Source organism: Metarhizium brunneum, chromosome 2, assembly GCF_013426205.1.
Source record: "Metarhizium brunneum chromosome 2, complete sequence".
Lineage (NCBI taxonomy): Eukaryota > Fungi > Ascomycota > Sordariomycetes > Hypocreales > Clavicipitaceae > Metarhizium > Metarhizium brunneum.
The window spans coordinates 3,744,618-3,759,983 of record NC_089423.1 but is presented as its reverse complement, the minus strand read 5'-3'; the positions used below and the strand labels follow the sequence as shown (position 1 = coordinate 3,759,983).

At 52.1% G+C, this 15,366-nt stretch overlaps 3 protein-coding genes across 3 annotated transcripts; all 3 read left to right on the top strand.

The window, feature by feature from the left end:
- Positions 1-3,077: 3,077 nt before the first annotated feature.
- G6M90_00g040870 (uncharacterized protein) lies at positions 3,078-3,822 on the top strand (the record flags this gene model as incomplete). The annotated part of the gene is made up of 2 exons (XM_066130276.1): positions 3,078-3,435; positions 3,527-3,822. The coding sequence occupies 2 exons, from the start codon at positions 3,078-3,080 to the stop codon at positions 3,820-3,822; spliced, it is 654 nt and encodes a 217-aa protein (XP_065986301.1).
- Positions 3,823-10,517: 6,695 nt separating this feature from the next.
- On the top strand, positions 10,518-12,267 carry ecdD_1 (Major facilitator-type transporter ecdD; the record flags this gene model as incomplete). The annotated part of the gene is made up of 2 exons (XM_066130275.1): positions 10,518-11,009; positions 11,095-12,267. The coding sequence occupies 2 exons, from the start codon at positions 10,518-10,520 to the stop codon at positions 12,265-12,267; spliced, it is 1,665 nt and encodes a 554-aa protein (XP_065986528.1).
- Positions 12,268-13,500: 1,233 nt separating this feature from the next.
- On the top strand, positions 13,501-14,706 carry ARA2 (D-arabinose 1-dehydrogenase; the record flags this gene model as incomplete). Its single annotated transcript, XM_014691947.1, has 1 exon — positions 13,501-14,706. The coding sequence occupies one exon, from the start codon at positions 13,501-13,503 to the stop codon at positions 14,704-14,706; it is 1,206 nt and encodes a 401-aa protein (XP_014547433.1).
- Positions 14,707-15,366: the final 660 nt, after the last annotated feature.

Here is a 15,366-nt window from a genome sequence, read left to right as displayed (position 1 = left end):
ATCACGCCGCAGAGGAGTCGGTCCTCGGCTTGTGGCTGATCGGCGACATGAGATGGTAGTAGTTTTAGGATAACTGCGTTTTTGGGCACTTTTGCAAGCATTTGCCCTAGCGTGGAAATAACCCGTTTGCCTCCCGCGAGAACAAATGGGACAAATGGACGGAATGATGCGAGTATGAGTACGAACATCCTGAGTCGGTGACTGTCCGTTGTTCTTATTTGGTCTGGCCGGTCCCGTTTGCGTGGTGTGGTCCTGGGCTTCCATGTGTGATGTACGCCATGAGTTCCATCTGCTTGATTAGGAGTGTGTTTGGATTTTGTGGCCCCCAAGGCGTCGATAAAATTGCAGCCATCGCGTGAGAAACGCTGCAGTGGCATTCATCCACTCCTCGACCCCTTGACTCCTTGCTGTAATCTCACTTGTCATGCTCTTGGCATGCGGCAGACGCCATGCGCCTAAAGGGCATTGCCACGGCCACCGTCGTCATTACACAGCAACGCAGCACGACTGTGAAGCCCTTTCGCCAACCGCAAAGTTAAGACCGGCTCCACCCAAATGGTGGAGTGCAGCAGTTTGAGGCAGGGTCCCTTTTTCGGATCGGTCCCGAACGAGGCCTCCCAGGCATCCTTGAGGGTAGATGATGCTTGGCATTTGATTGACCAAACAGTGCGCGATGCAAGCTTGTTAATCCATCAACAAGCCTCATGCATCTCAGGGTGACTGTAGAGCTTGCACCGCATACTCCTGAGACCTCTAGGAATGTGTATGATTACGACGTGCCATGCTTGCTGAAGTTTATCTTCAATTGATCAATCATTTGCGCTCCGGGCTCTGCATGTACATTTGCACATGCATAGCAGACGCAGAGTCAGCAGTTGAGGAGGCTGGGCATGGAGCTGGTGGGTGTTGGTCAGTCAGCTGTCAAGCGCTGCAATTTTTGTTCTTTCTATCAAGAATACGACTCGAATCGTTTGAGGCATTTGCATGTTCGTGACTCGGTCTTCAACTGTGTCAAAATTCGTTTGCGGCCAGTTCCTGTCCCGCGGCAACGGCTGCAGCTGACGGCTCAAGCCTGACGAGTTCCGAGAGTGACGACGGGCATTTGATGACAAGGTGAGTCGCTAGCTGCAGATTCTAGTTAGCGATATCAGCCCTGCTAGTTCAGAGAGGCTTTCTTCTGTAGCCATGGTACCCAGTTGTTTTGAGAACCCAGCGGCGGCAAAAAGATGGAGCAATTTGGTCCCGATGCGTGAATGGGCCAGTCTGGATCAAAGTTTGCTGGATGCAGATTGAGCAGTTCGGTGGGTTCGCAAACGGAACGACACATATCCTCCACAAAGCCCACTGTCATGTGGATGTCCTTTTATTGTCGTCGTTTTTTTTCGTGTTTATTAGTAGGAAGAGAAGTGACGAAAATGGTCGCGGGGCCCCTTTTCAAGTCGTTTCCCGGTTTTGACATTTGATCCGGCTCACAAAACTACCCACCATTTCAACATGTTTGAAATGCATATGAGCGATGAGGCGGTCTGACCACAGCCCGGGCTCCTCGCACGCCGTGCCGTCAGAAAACGATGATGTATGAGGTGTTTTGACCCAGGCGATGAACTAGATTGGTGGGCCATGGTATGTGTGTATGGATATGGACACTCTCAGAGTTGGATGGGTGGGTAGACTCGACATTGTCTGGTAATAGCACTAGTCGATGGGCGACATAATGCTGTGGCCGGGTCGGCTGTGTCTCTCAGGCTATGGCTGTCCATGTGCAAATGGTCGTTACCGCCGTCTCGAAAAGCCTTTGTAGCAGCCGGACGCTGCAACTCGACACCAGCACCGCCGCAATCAACACGTCGCGTCATGTCGTCGAGAGCAGTCGACAGTCGTCAAATCGGATCTTCTCATGAAGACAAGTGCCCTGTCGACGCTAAGGCAGCGGATAATGCTGGGCCGGTATTTAGTCTTTGGCTGCCGTGTCTATCCTTCAAATGTCAATACGTATTCAATGTTCCATCTCAGCATGTTCGTGCTACGTCCTCAGGAGAGGATAACACACCAACCTTGGGCACACGCCAGCACCGCCGTCCACGTACACCAGAACGCACACGCCTCGACCAATGCACCTGTTACAGAGTGCCGTAAAGCCGTGATGCATCTCCAGGCACTTGACCAGATGATCCCAGGGCCCCCTGCCCCGCCGCCCTTTTGCCTGAGCGCTCAACGTGCTTTTGGAGTGCTGTAGTTGGTGCTGGTGACTAATGGCAGCCGTGGCGTGCATCGTACTGCTTCCCTGGCCTTTTCACACTGGCGCATTCCCACACCCGGAGCCTACCTATAGGTACTGGGTATCCAAGAGAATGGGAGAGTTTCGCTGATCTCAGTTTCCCGGGTGCAAGGACTGTGCCCCCAGGCTGTGCTCCCTATTACTCCCTTTCTACAATACTAGACCGTACTTTGGTCCATTGACGTGGCCCGCGTAAACTCGAAGCGCCTGCCCACTTTGCCCACCTGGCTAGCGGACGGCTCCTTCCTGTTGCTTCATTTTATTTCGTGTCATCGCGACTGTGACTCTGCGGTACCTTGGTACTTTGTACTTGGCTTGTCTCGACTCGGGATGAGTAGCTCGCACCAGATTGGCTGTTCACTTGTTTTTTCTGGTCTCCTCCCAACCCGGAACCTGTAACCCGTGCTTTTTGCGTTCTTGCCCTACTCTGGGGGTTTGACCTCGCCTTCCCTGCCCCCTTCCTGTCTGTCCCCTCCGATCACCAGCGCCAGACTTCCTCTCCGCCTTTTTCCCTTCTGCCAGAAAGCTGCGAGTATTTGAGGCATCAAGTGGCCACCTCCCACCTCTCCTCTTTTCACCCATTATCTGGCCATTTCACGCATCAGTCCGGGCCATCATGGCCGACTTGACTGTTCTCTAACATTTGCTTTTTGCCCAAGGCTTCTTCGTCGTTGGTTATTCTCTACAGACCCTGTTCACGTTGCCCACCCCCCTAGCTATCGTCCCAACCCTCCAATTCACACGCATCCTACATAAATACCCTTTCTGACAGACCCTTCACACCGCACATCCACCCCAAATGCCCAAGTACACCGAAAAGGACTTGCAAGAAGCCGTCCGTGAAGTCCACCAAGGCACTTCACAACGGTCAGCTGCTAAGCGATGGCATATCCCACGAGCAACGCTGCAAGACCGACTCAATGGTGGCATTTCACATGCCGAAGCCCATGAGTGTCGGCAGCGTTTCTCACGGCAACAGGAAAAGCTGTTGTCCCGCTGGATCTTTCATCTTGTTGCCCTTGGAGTTCCTCCAACTCAGGGACAATTTGAGGAATTCGCCAGCCGCGTCTTGGTTGTACATGGAGACAGCCAGCCACTGGGCAAACACTGGGTGCAAGGGTTTTTAAGAAGAAACTCTGAGGTGAAGTTGGTCAAAGGTAAGCTTAGCCACAGCTTCTGCAATAAACTGTCTTCTATTTTGCTCTTGCTGTGTGCTGGACAATGTCTGATGAGAAGTCAAATGAATAGGATATCTATTTTCTTCTCATTCGTCAGAACCTGGGGATGCCGTCTGCGACGCACCATCTCACCAGTCTAGGCGGGTACGACTTCAGGAGCCGACATGCACATCAACACACCACTTAGAAGGGCAACTATCAACAGAGAATGATTTTCGTGAAGAAGCCGCAGCAACTTGGGACTCTTACTCTTATATGGATCACGATCCAGAAATGCTATTCGACGGGGAGGCCTTGGAAATTCCGGACTGGATCGAGCCACCCGGACCATACCTAGAAGAGTACACTTTCCCTCTTCAAGATTGATGACTTACGATTACCGTTCTATACCCCTCCCGCCCCAGCTTGTTTCTTTTTTTGCGCAAGATGTTCAAAAGCCACCAAACGCAGCCTGGCGGTGACTGGTCCCTGCCAGTCATGTTACGATGGCATGTCAAAGACGATGCTGGGCATTGAACAATTATACCTCGATAGGTCACGCTCTTTTTCTGGCTCGCTGTAGACACCGTCCTATCAGTATTTGCTCCTCTCCGCAGTGGAGAAGGATCCGGTGAGCGGTTGGAGACGTCTTCTTTCTCTTGGCGCTAGTGGTTTAAAGCTGCAAACTGCTGACAGCCAATATAACTCTTAAGACTTACTTTTCTCCTCGGTAGTGTTTACCAAGGAGGAGTTGTGGCACAGCACGTTAGGCAGTTTGGTTGAAATAACAATGCAGGCTTTGATCTCGTGCCGTGTGCCGACGTGACTGTTTTGATGTAATGTGGAAGTAGATGAAACCATGGATCCGACTGCAGGTTGGAAGTGTATACAGCTATCTGAAGCCAAAGAAAAGGCCGTCAGGTTTGTACATTCCATGACGATCCTCGAAAGCTCGAACGTAGTGATAAAGACACCCCACCAAGCGAATACTGTAGGCCAATGGTTTTACACGATATTCTCTAGATTCGCCTAGTTTGCTGCTACATGCAAGCCCTTGGTTCACCACGGGGTTCTCGGCCACTTTGCCTCATGGGCCTCGTGTCTTTGATCAAGGGTCCTTGGGTAACTTCCCGATCGAACCGGATGTCCAGAACCATGGTCGAGTCACTTGATATGGCATTGTTTTGACATTGTCATGCATGGGCTGAATAGCCTCGTTGCAACCAACTTGACTACCTGATACCGATACGATGGTATAGTAGTACCGAAGGAGGCCTCGGCTCACATTCTGTACAGTTCATGGCTCGTGCTAAAGATGCAAGGGGCCAAGAAATTGTATTTTTGTTTTCTTGTACTTGGACATCTACTAGCCTGCCTCACAACATGAGGAATTGCCTCCTCCCTGGACCAGCATGTACTCCCCTTGAGTCTAAGAGGTACCTGCGCTGCTGGTTCAACCCTTCGCCCTTCAGTGTGGCCGGGATATACCTCTGTTCCTCGTGAGGTGCGTCGTACGTACATGGGGTGGTGGTCCAAGAATAATCGTTCCCGAGGGCTGTAGACCCCAGATGTCGGGGGTTTCATCGTGTCCCGGCCACGTCCGCCGGGGTCCGTGACGGCGGAATAGAGCGCAGCGGTGCATTTTCGCAACGTGGGAGTTATTATTCTGCCGCGTGGCCAGTCCAGTTGAGCATGTGCGATCTATTAATTCAGTACTACACGATTCTGAATTGCTCGCATTGGGAAAGCAGATAGTTTAGACCTCGCTGTGCTTTTCTGTGCCTGGCGACTGTGTCCTCGACTTGTCCTGGACAGAGGCTGACTGAGAATTTGACATGATGTCTTGGCTTCTCTCCCAGGCCATCGGCGCCATACGATAAGAAATTCCAGTGGCCAGCCTTGGTGGGATTGTCCACGAGGTTTCTTGGTTACGGCCTTCTCTCTGGCTGTTTGACATGTGGCTGGCAGTTAGGTATGAAGCCTACCGGTTGACAGGTTTATTTGGCAAGGTTTTGTCATGACGAGTAAATGGCCCGTGTTGCAGAGCCAAGGTCTACTGAGGGTGTTTTGCTGCCGTTATTACTTGGATATTCACTGCAGTGATGACGGTAACTGGGCGGTTCCTACATGGCGGAAAACCTTTGATAGATGTCAATTTCATCAACAGGTTCGGGTGTCGCCAATACGCTGCTACAGATGATGTGGTGGTTGTTGTTTTTGGCGGGGCCTCGATTTCGGGTAGTAATTCGCATCATAACGGGGTATTTCCTCCATCAATAAACTCTTGTAGACCAGACTCGAGTCTCGAACAAAAGAATTGACAAGTTCGGAGACTACTGCACGCTCAAATCAACGCACAACGATGCATATCATTGCGCATTTAGCATAAACAATGCAATCACCAGACCATTTAGGATGGTCAAACGGGACCTACCCTACACAATACGTATTTTCTTCAGAATGGCTGGCATGGGTGAAATATCTCGGCATTGACTGTACGATTCACTCCTGTAAGCGTGTTTGTGGTGTCCATTCCGCTCTTGTCCTGTATATGGTGGTATTTTGTCGATAACCGTGCATTTACGGCGGGAGGGCACTGAGCGTGGTTAGTGATGGAGTCTTTACGCCGTTTACTACATAATATTTTAGGTCGCAAAATGAATTCAAGCCCCGAGGAATCCATATCTTTGCATTGCTCCTTGTCGGGGCAATAAATGGCGCACCGAAACGTTCATCTGGCGTTGCCGTGGATTGACTGCGTCGCGTTCGGTGCGTTTCCAATGTACTCGAGTATCATCCCTCGTGGGATTTGATCACGCAATTGACCCAGCATTTATTGTAAACGCGACCTGGCCAACGATTGGCAACCAGGAAAAAAGTAAGGATATACTCCGTATATACGGAGCATGCTCATGTCATCATGTATCGAACGACAAATTCGGAACCAGTGCAGATTTGGTTGCTCGCTCAATCGCACAAAGTCTAGCGACCAGACAAATCGACAGTGATTGTGAGGAGCCGTAACGTGCCTGGTGACGGATGCAAATAGAGTTTCTTATCAATCCTAGATCTGGGGAAACCCCAGATGTTTGCTAGAACGGAGAGTTTTTCCACCCCATGGAGGTGATGGCGAAATTCCAATGTGGAAAGCTGATAAGAAAGTCTTGGCACGGATGGGAAGCTCCTCGTTGTTCCCGCCGCCCAAGCGATTTCACTTCTTTGGCTCGATCGGGTCTGTCGGCAGACCATTGACGCCTTGGCGCCACTGTGCCACGAGCTGTCTAGGAGCGGGACATAATAATAACTTGGAGAGCTTGTGCTTGTTTAACGAACGACTGGTGTCGAGACGTGAGCGCCCGTACTAGCTAGTAGTCCTGTCTCACTGGTATTAGTTGCCTTTTTTCTTTTTTTTTCCTTTTTTCCTTTTTTTTTTTAGTGCAAACCACGTCAACATAGTACCTACCTAGGCAGGTAGTAGTTGCAATAGATTTGTTGGTCTCGTCACATCGTCGCATCGTCGCATCGTCGCATGTCGCATCGACGCCGATGGCGACACGGCGAAGCACGGGCCGAGAGAGAAAGCAGATACCAAATATTGGCCTAGGTACTCTGTATTGGCTTTACTTCTCGGTCTAACTTGTGAAGTGGCGCCGCAGTGCTATGCGTTTGCGTTTTGCCCGCAGAACGGCCCACGAGCCCGACACGGGGCCAGCCCTCCGGCGTTGAATGGCTTGTTGGGCCAAGTATTGCCATTTTCAACGTGTGAACAGGCGACCAGGAGCGAAGCCGGCAGCATGCATCGCATCGCGTCGGAGACTGACCGTTCCAACCTGCGCCCGGAGGCTTTCCCTTGGACGAGTATCACCGAGAACGAGATGGTTGGTGGCTGATTGACTGTTGGCTGTTTTCGTATGCAGCTCTCATGCGTAACGGCTTGGAAGTAGGCACTATTACTTCCTTTGCCAGGGTCAGGTGGACGGATTACTCACACCATGATACTGGATTTTGTTGTAAGCGAGAGACGCTTTTTTTTCACAGCGAAAACAAAATGGTCAGGTCCATATTAAATACGACAATGCAGTCGAATATTGCCAGAACTCTAGCCGATCCAGATCTCCGGTTAGCAGCACGCGGTGTAAGCCTTGGGTCGTACTCAACGTGATGCGGGTCGAAGCAAGGTAACCTGACACGGGGGGGGGCTGGCCAGGGGACTGCGCAACGTCTGTTGTAAAACACAATTATGTAGGAGAGTTCTGACCAAGTGTGATTTGTGCCATGTACGTACATGGCGTTTCGGGATCCGGGCGCATTGTGCGATTTGAAAGCCAAAGCCGTTCCCAGCTACCGATATTTGATGCTGGTGGCTGTTGTTTCATCGCATCACCGTCGCGTAGCGGTTCTTTCGCGGTCAATAAACCGAGAGGAGAAGGAAGACCTGCAGCCCTTCATCCGTATGACTCCGGCAAGCCGGATGGTGCGAATGATTTCTCATGCTTAACAAGAGAGGCCATATGCTTAGAGTGGCGTTTCATTCGGGCCACATCGCTGCGAGTGAAGCATCGTCGTGGCCGGTTTTCTCTTCGAATTCGGCCAAATCCACCAGATGGTGCTTTGCCATGAGAGACCCCTGCAACGCCACGAGGAACCCCGTGGGCAGCCGAGATGAGGGAGAGGGAAGCCACTTGGTCAAGAATTGGTGCCCTGTGCCAAGGCCTTCCTTCCTACGTGCGGCTATTCTTGGATCCTGGCTTCAATGCCACTGACCCGTTGGCGACCCATTGAGCGTCCGTTTCCAACCATTACTCAAAATCCTGTGATGTGCAGAAGTGGGGATGGATATTTTGCTCCATGTCCCTATAGTACTCTTATGCCTGGAAAAATTGGCGTCTTCTAACCTTTTGAACCGGCGTGGATGGGCTCGGTGTTGGGCAATGACCTGGGCATGAATTGGCCGTCCCGATGAAAAGCTTTGAGCACCGCCATGACAGAGAACAACCACCCGTGCCCGTTGATCGTCAGCATAAAAGAGACATGGAGTGATGTCCTGCAGCCACAGGTACGTACCGGAGTTCCCCTTGCAACATGAACGCAGTGGCGGCACCCCTGATCCTGTAACAGCATTCAACCCTGGGCTGCGGGACGGTCTTCTGCCAAGTCGCTGTTAGCTCGGTCAAATAGAGGGTGAGCAGAGGGTCCAGGGCATGAAATAGCGTGTCGAGTACGGCCGAGAGTAAGCCCATTGGGACTTCCAGCCCCGTAATAATTTTCACTGTCGCCGCGCTGAATGTGGGCCACGTTGACTTCCATGTTGGCAAGACACCGACGCTATAGCCAGAGAGTGGTAATGTGCGTGTTGTGCTGCAGAAAAATCATAGGGGAATCGACGTATATATATATACATATATATATGTATGTATGTATGCATGCATGCAAAGCATTCTGCATGCGTTCGGTTGGGTACCGATTTGAGCACGGCCCGCGAGTCGCCAATCGTCACAAGTTGGCCATTATGCGTTTCTCGCATGGTCGGTGCAGAAACACAAGACGCGAAAGATGTGAAGGATGTGTCTCCACGGTGTCAGAGTAAAATCAACTGGGTCTCGTGACTACAATTCCCGCCCACGATGTCATGCTGCCGCAACTCTGCCATTAGTGACAAGCCTATGCCTTATGCCCACACCGTTCACTGCCATCATGCCATCGTGCCATGGCGGCCATTGTCTAGGTATCCTTGGTGGTGAAGTCGGCCATGGTACTCCGTAGAGATGTGCGTGCAGGCTTTGGGCAGCATGAAACCCGGTTGGACTTTAATTTCGTCTCGAGGTATGTATTTGTATTTTGCGCAGCACAGCACAGCACAGCTTCGGGCGCATGTCACAGGTATGCAACTTTGCGTCGCATGGAAGAAGCAGTCGTTGCTATGCTGATGGTGGGCCAACAAAAACACCGGCGCAACTGGAGCGGGCGAATAGTATAATAAAACGCTGTGTGCATACAAATTCCTGCGTCGTGGAGCTGCTCACAGTCGAATGATCATGACACGCGCGACTGCGTCCTCCGTTGTCGCGGCTCAATTCTGTTTCGAGTTTAAGCCGAGTGGCATTCCGCAGCCCGTGCAATTTTCACACCCTCCACTCGACACGGAACTGGTCTCCAAACTTACTTTCCCATGGGGATATTGTGGACGGCTTTGGAAAATGCTGGGGCATCAACTCTCCTGTCCACTGACTTGGTGTTCCGGATGCTTGGAGAGGGAGGGTCCAACGGGGTAGCAGCTGAGCAGCAGGCACAGCCAGGCCCCAGGGCCATGCAGAAACGAAGCAGCCAGGCCATTGCCGGCCATCTCCAACGTTTCCATGACTTTTCCATTGGCCCCTTGGCACAAAACAGGCCAACGGCCGGCCCTTCTCGGCGCTTCTTTGCCAGCCGATGTGGGCCGCTGCCTCCATCTGCCACCATCATCGGCCTTACCTCGTTGCCCAGGCCGGTCTGGCCCCGCAAATCTCCACGCGGGTTCCCCGGACACGCGCCTCTTGCTTCATGTCTCGACCCCGGAGCTCACAGTCCATCACAAGCGCCTGAGTCGGACTGGAGACTAGCTCAGCCATGCCGGTTCGCAGTTTTTTTCCCCCTCTGGCGAATGGCTTCCCGTGTCTTGCTCCTGCTAGCCCTTCGCCCATAATGTATCGGATGTGACTGAACGCCACACCTGCAAGCGTTGCTGGCCGTCCGTCTCATTTTCATAATTGCGCCCCATAGCAACTGTGGGGGACGCTCACGCGCGCAGATGGCATTGTCGACGATTGATGACGGACGGGATGCAACATTGACATCCTTGCCAGTGTTTGATCGAATGCTCCGCTGGCTCGTGGGATAAAAAGTCGTCCTCACCCCCTTCGTAGCTTGGGATGAGCTTTTCGTCTTGCTCCTCGTGCAGTCCCTCCATTGTCTGACGAGCTGTCTCCTTTATTGCCCCACACCTTGTCTTGCCTTTTGGATTTTTCGATATCCAAGACACTTCGACTGTTCAAACTTCAAGGAAGCAATCACCGGATACCGACTCACTGTCGAGAAGAGCAACAATGTCCGGCAATCTCGAGAAGTCGGGGGAGGAGCGAAAGGCCTCCGTCGTCCTTCATACAGCTCCTGATGTTGAGCACATAGAGGCTCCCGTCACTTGGAAGGCCTACCTTCTTTGCGCCTTCGCCTCATTTGGTGGTATCTTCTTCGGTTACGATTCCGGTTACATCAATGGCGTCTTGGGCTCCAAGATCTTCATCCACGCTGTCGAGGGTCCTACTGTTGATAAGATCTCCGAATCTCACACCTCCCTGATTGTGTCCATCTTGTCTTGCGGAACCTTCTTCGGTGCCCTGATTGCTGGTGATTTGGCCGACTGGATCGGCAGAAAATGGACCGTCATCCTTGGCTGCATCATCTATGGCCTCGGTGTTGTTGTTCAGATGATCACCAGTCCTGATCATGCTCTTGGCCCTATCGTCGCTGGCCGTGTCATTGCTGGTCTTGGTGTTGGTTTCGAGTCTGCCATTGTCATTTTGTACATGTCTGAGATTGTAAGTAAACGAGCAATGCGGGTTGGGCGATTTGCCTACCTCGCGCAGTCGTTATGAGCAATGCTAACCCCAGGTTCCTTCACAGTGCCCTCGCAAAGTTCGTGGTGCTCTCGTAGCTGGTTACCAGTTCTGCATCACCATCGGTATCATGTTGGCCTCGATCGTGGTTTATGCCACCCAGAACTACGACAACACTGGTGCCTATCGTGTGCCGATTTCCATTCAGTTCCCCTGGGCTCTGATTCTGGGTATTGGTCTTCTTTTCCTCCCCGACTCTCCTCGTTACTACGTCAAGAAGGGCCAGATCCAGAAGGCTATCAACTCTTTGTCCCGCGTCCGTGGCCAGCCCGAGGACTCCGTATATGTCCAGACTGAGGTTGCTGAGATTATTGCCAACGAAGAGTACGAGCGTGCTCTCATTCCCTCCACCACCTGGTTCGGATCTTGGGCCAACTGCTTCAAGGGTAGCCTCTGGAGTGCCAAGTCCAACTTGCGTCGAACTGTCCTGGGAACATCCCTGCAGATGATGCAGCAGTGGACTGGTGTCAACTTCATCTTCTACTACTCAACCCCGTTCCTTCAGTCCACAGGTGCCATCGACAACACTTTCCTGATCTCACTCATCTTCACTCTGGTCAATGTGTGCTCAACTCCTCTGTCTTTCTGGACTGTTGAGAGATTCGGTCGTCGCACCATCCTCATTGTTGGCGCTTTCGGAATGCTCATCTGCCAGTTCCTCGTTGCCATCATTGGTGTTACTGTCGGTTTCAACCACACCCATCCTGATCCTTCGGACCCCACCAAGAGCCTTGCGGATAACATTGCTGCCGTCAACGCCCAGATTGCTTTCATTGCCATCTTCATCTTCTGGTTCGCCTCCACTTGGGGTCCCGGTGCCTGGATCGTCATCGGCGAGATCTTCCCCCTTCCTATCCGATCTCGTGGTGTCGGTCTCTCCACTGCCTCCAACTGGCTGTGGAACACCATCATTGCCGTCATCACCCCATACATGGTGGGCGAGGATCGTGGCAACTTGAAGTCATCCGTCTTCTTCATCTGGGGCGGTCTTTGCACTTGCGCCTTTGTCTATGCCTACTTCCTGATCCCCGAGACCAAGGGTCTCTCCCTTGAGCAGGTCGACAAGATGATGGAAGAGACTACCCCACGGAACTCCGCGAAGTGGAAGCCCACTAGCACCTTCGCTAGCACCCTCGGAGCTGGCGACTATATCGAGAAGCCTGCTGCGGAGCATGTATAGAGCTCATATAATTGTCATTAAATATGCATTTTAGTTGTTCTTGAGAGGATAGAGGACAGAGAGTGAAATATCGAGAGGAATATGAGCTCCCGAATCAAGGAGAGCAGAGGTAATATACGTCCTTGTTGTAGATCGTACCATACATATCCATCTATCAACATACAGTGTACTGTGGAATTCGGTTCCTTGAATGAGTGGTGCAAATGAATGGGCATGTGAAACTGTGTCCTTGTGAAACGTTTGGTTATCCTGGACGCCGGCAATGGTCTTTCTCCTGGGACGTAAATAAAGTTGTAGCGTCGTCACTCGTCAGCCATCGGAGATCTAATAATGAATGCGAGCAACGTTGACAAGGCCAATCAAGTGGGCATGCAAAAAGGCGCAGCTGCGGTTGTTCATGAATCAACGGGCAGATACATAATGATGCTCCAGATGTCCTCTCTTGACATTTCAGGGTTCCCAGCAAACACTTGACAACGTGCAGCTGTTGGCACCTGCTGTCTGCCATCTACAATGGGCCGGTGCAACTTAAGTGTTGGTTGATTGGCGCCCACACGATTGATTGCCTTACTAAGCATAGCGAGCCAAAAGTACGTGCGGAATTCATGAGCCACCTGGGTGCTCAGACACTTCACTGTCTCAGGGAAGTTATGAAATAGTACATATGTTGTTCTCTCATGCGTTTTGTCAAGAAGCAAGCAGGTAGCAACGTGCTCGAGACGATGATTTGGGTAGGTTCTGGTTAGCAAGGTCGCCGGCCACGGTGACGCTGACATCCAACGCTGCTTAAGTAAGCCTGGATGCATGCCAGAAGCCCGACCGACACGGATAAATCAATGACGCCAGGTGCTGGCAGCACGGGCGATGACAAGCCGACTGGTCCGCCATTTAAAAATTTCACCTGCCGCCACCCGCTTGCGACATTGACCTTGGGGGGGACCCTGGCCCCGCCGGCCGCCCAAGGTTCCGCGATGCTCCTACCAACACTTATTATGTGCAGGTACCAAAGTACTTAACAGCTTCAGTTTCTTCATCTCCAGTCCGAATCTGCGGGCTTTTCTTCTCTGTGGTACAAACACGACTCCACTGCCTTGACCTCTTCCTCCGGTCAGCGCGCACCACAGGTGCCTTGGTTGTTTTTTTCTTCCAACTTTGCATGGGCTCTCTCTTTGAAGCATGACATAGGCGTATTCATATTCGGCATCATCACCAGCACCAAACTCGGCCACCAAGATGGCGCAGCATCCAAGGCCGCTCTCGCAGGTTCTGCCTCCCCTCATCTTGGGTACGGCTACTTTCAATTACCAATACAACGACGACCCTTCGCAAATGCCCTACACCGACATCGTTCGAAGGGCACTTCAGCACAACATCACCGCCTTTGATACCTCGCCGTATTATGGCCCCTCGGAAGTTCTGCTCGGCGATGCGCTCCGAACATTAACACCGCCGCCAGACCGGGGTGGGTATTTTCTCATTACAAAGGCTGGCCGAATTGCGAACAACGAATTCGATTATTCGCCGCCATGGATTCGGTACAGTGTTTGTCGCAGCCTTGAGCGCCTGAATACACCCTACCTGGACCTTGTTTATACCCACGATGTGGAATTCGTATCTCCGACCGAGGTCTTGGAGGCTGTCAAGGAGCTGCGAAGATTGCGAGACCAAGGTTTGGTCCGTTACGTGGGAATTAGCGGATATCCTGTGGAAATTTTGGTGTCGCTAGCCGAGATGGTTTTGGAACAGACTGGGGAGCCCCTGGATGCTGTCATGTCTTACGCCAATTACTGCATCCAAAATACCCAGCTTGGACGGCCCGATATTCTTGACCGATTCAAGAAGGCCGGCGTTGACTGTATACCTAATGCCAGCATGCTAGGAATGGGTTTGATAACGACCAGAGGAGCTGACAGTAGCCCTATGGCCTCGTGGCACCCTGCGCCGCCCCGGCTACGAGATGCTTGCCACAGCTTGGCTACGGTTGCAGCCAGGTCAGGAGAGCATCTCGAAGAGATTGCCATTCGTTGGGCTCTGGAAAATTGGGCTCACGTTGGCAGCCAATTCGGCTCGGTTGCATACCCGCCAGAGCTTTTATCAGAGGCAAGGGTGGACGAAAGTGGCTCGCCTGCTCGAATCGGTGTCAGTGTAATGGGCGTTTCCAACGTGGAAGAACTGGAGGAGACGTGGGCCCTGTGGAAGAGTGTTGTTGGCCTTGCGAGCCGAGCGGATGAAGACTCGGCGGAGAGGAGGGACAGGATCAACCGTATTGTCACGCAACAGATGTGGCCAAGGTTGGGGCCGTGGAAGGACTACTCGTGGCAGAGTGGCGGAGAGGCCTTTACCAACATGAGACAGGCAAAAGGTGTTGTTCCCATCGACGCAGTCGCGCAGCGGTGGGGTTTGATACCCAAGAAGTTTCTAGAGAACGCCAAGATTTAGCAGCATGCAATACGCATTTCTGGCTCACGGAAGATGGATAGTCTTTTGTGCTTGAACCAGAGGCCAGCCCATTTTTTGCAACTACAAACTTTCCAGCCAGCACATGCGGGCGACTCTGCAAGAGCAATGACAACCTGTGGCGAGACCATGGCAGGTTTACCATGTGATCCTTAAGCCGCATCTCCCGGAAAAGACTTGGCTGCTTCTTTTGGCCATACACGTCCTGATGACACTATGTTCCAGGATTATGGTCTTTTGATGACCCTGGTACATGTTCCTAGGGTATAAGCACCAGTCGAGGCAATCGGATTTCTTGATAATTCCATCGCAGCACGTTAGCGCAGCACGTTAGCGCAACACCTCAGCCCTGAGCCGCATCGTATCCCGCGTTTAATTTTCCCTGCAAGCCCCACATGCCTAATTCAAGATTTCTGGTGTACATACATTAAGTACAGTGTATGCGGAGTACGTAGTGCAGATTGATCATCATGGCGGCGTCGATCCGGCCCGGAAGAAAACGTGAGTGGCAAGTTCACCTTTCTAGGCGGGAGATTGGCACGCGCCGTTTAGCGTTTTGGGTGTGTGGTCCATTCGTATTTCGGCTTCAAGAGTTGGACGCTTCGAGGCACAATTACATCAACGCTTGTCGTAGACGCTGCG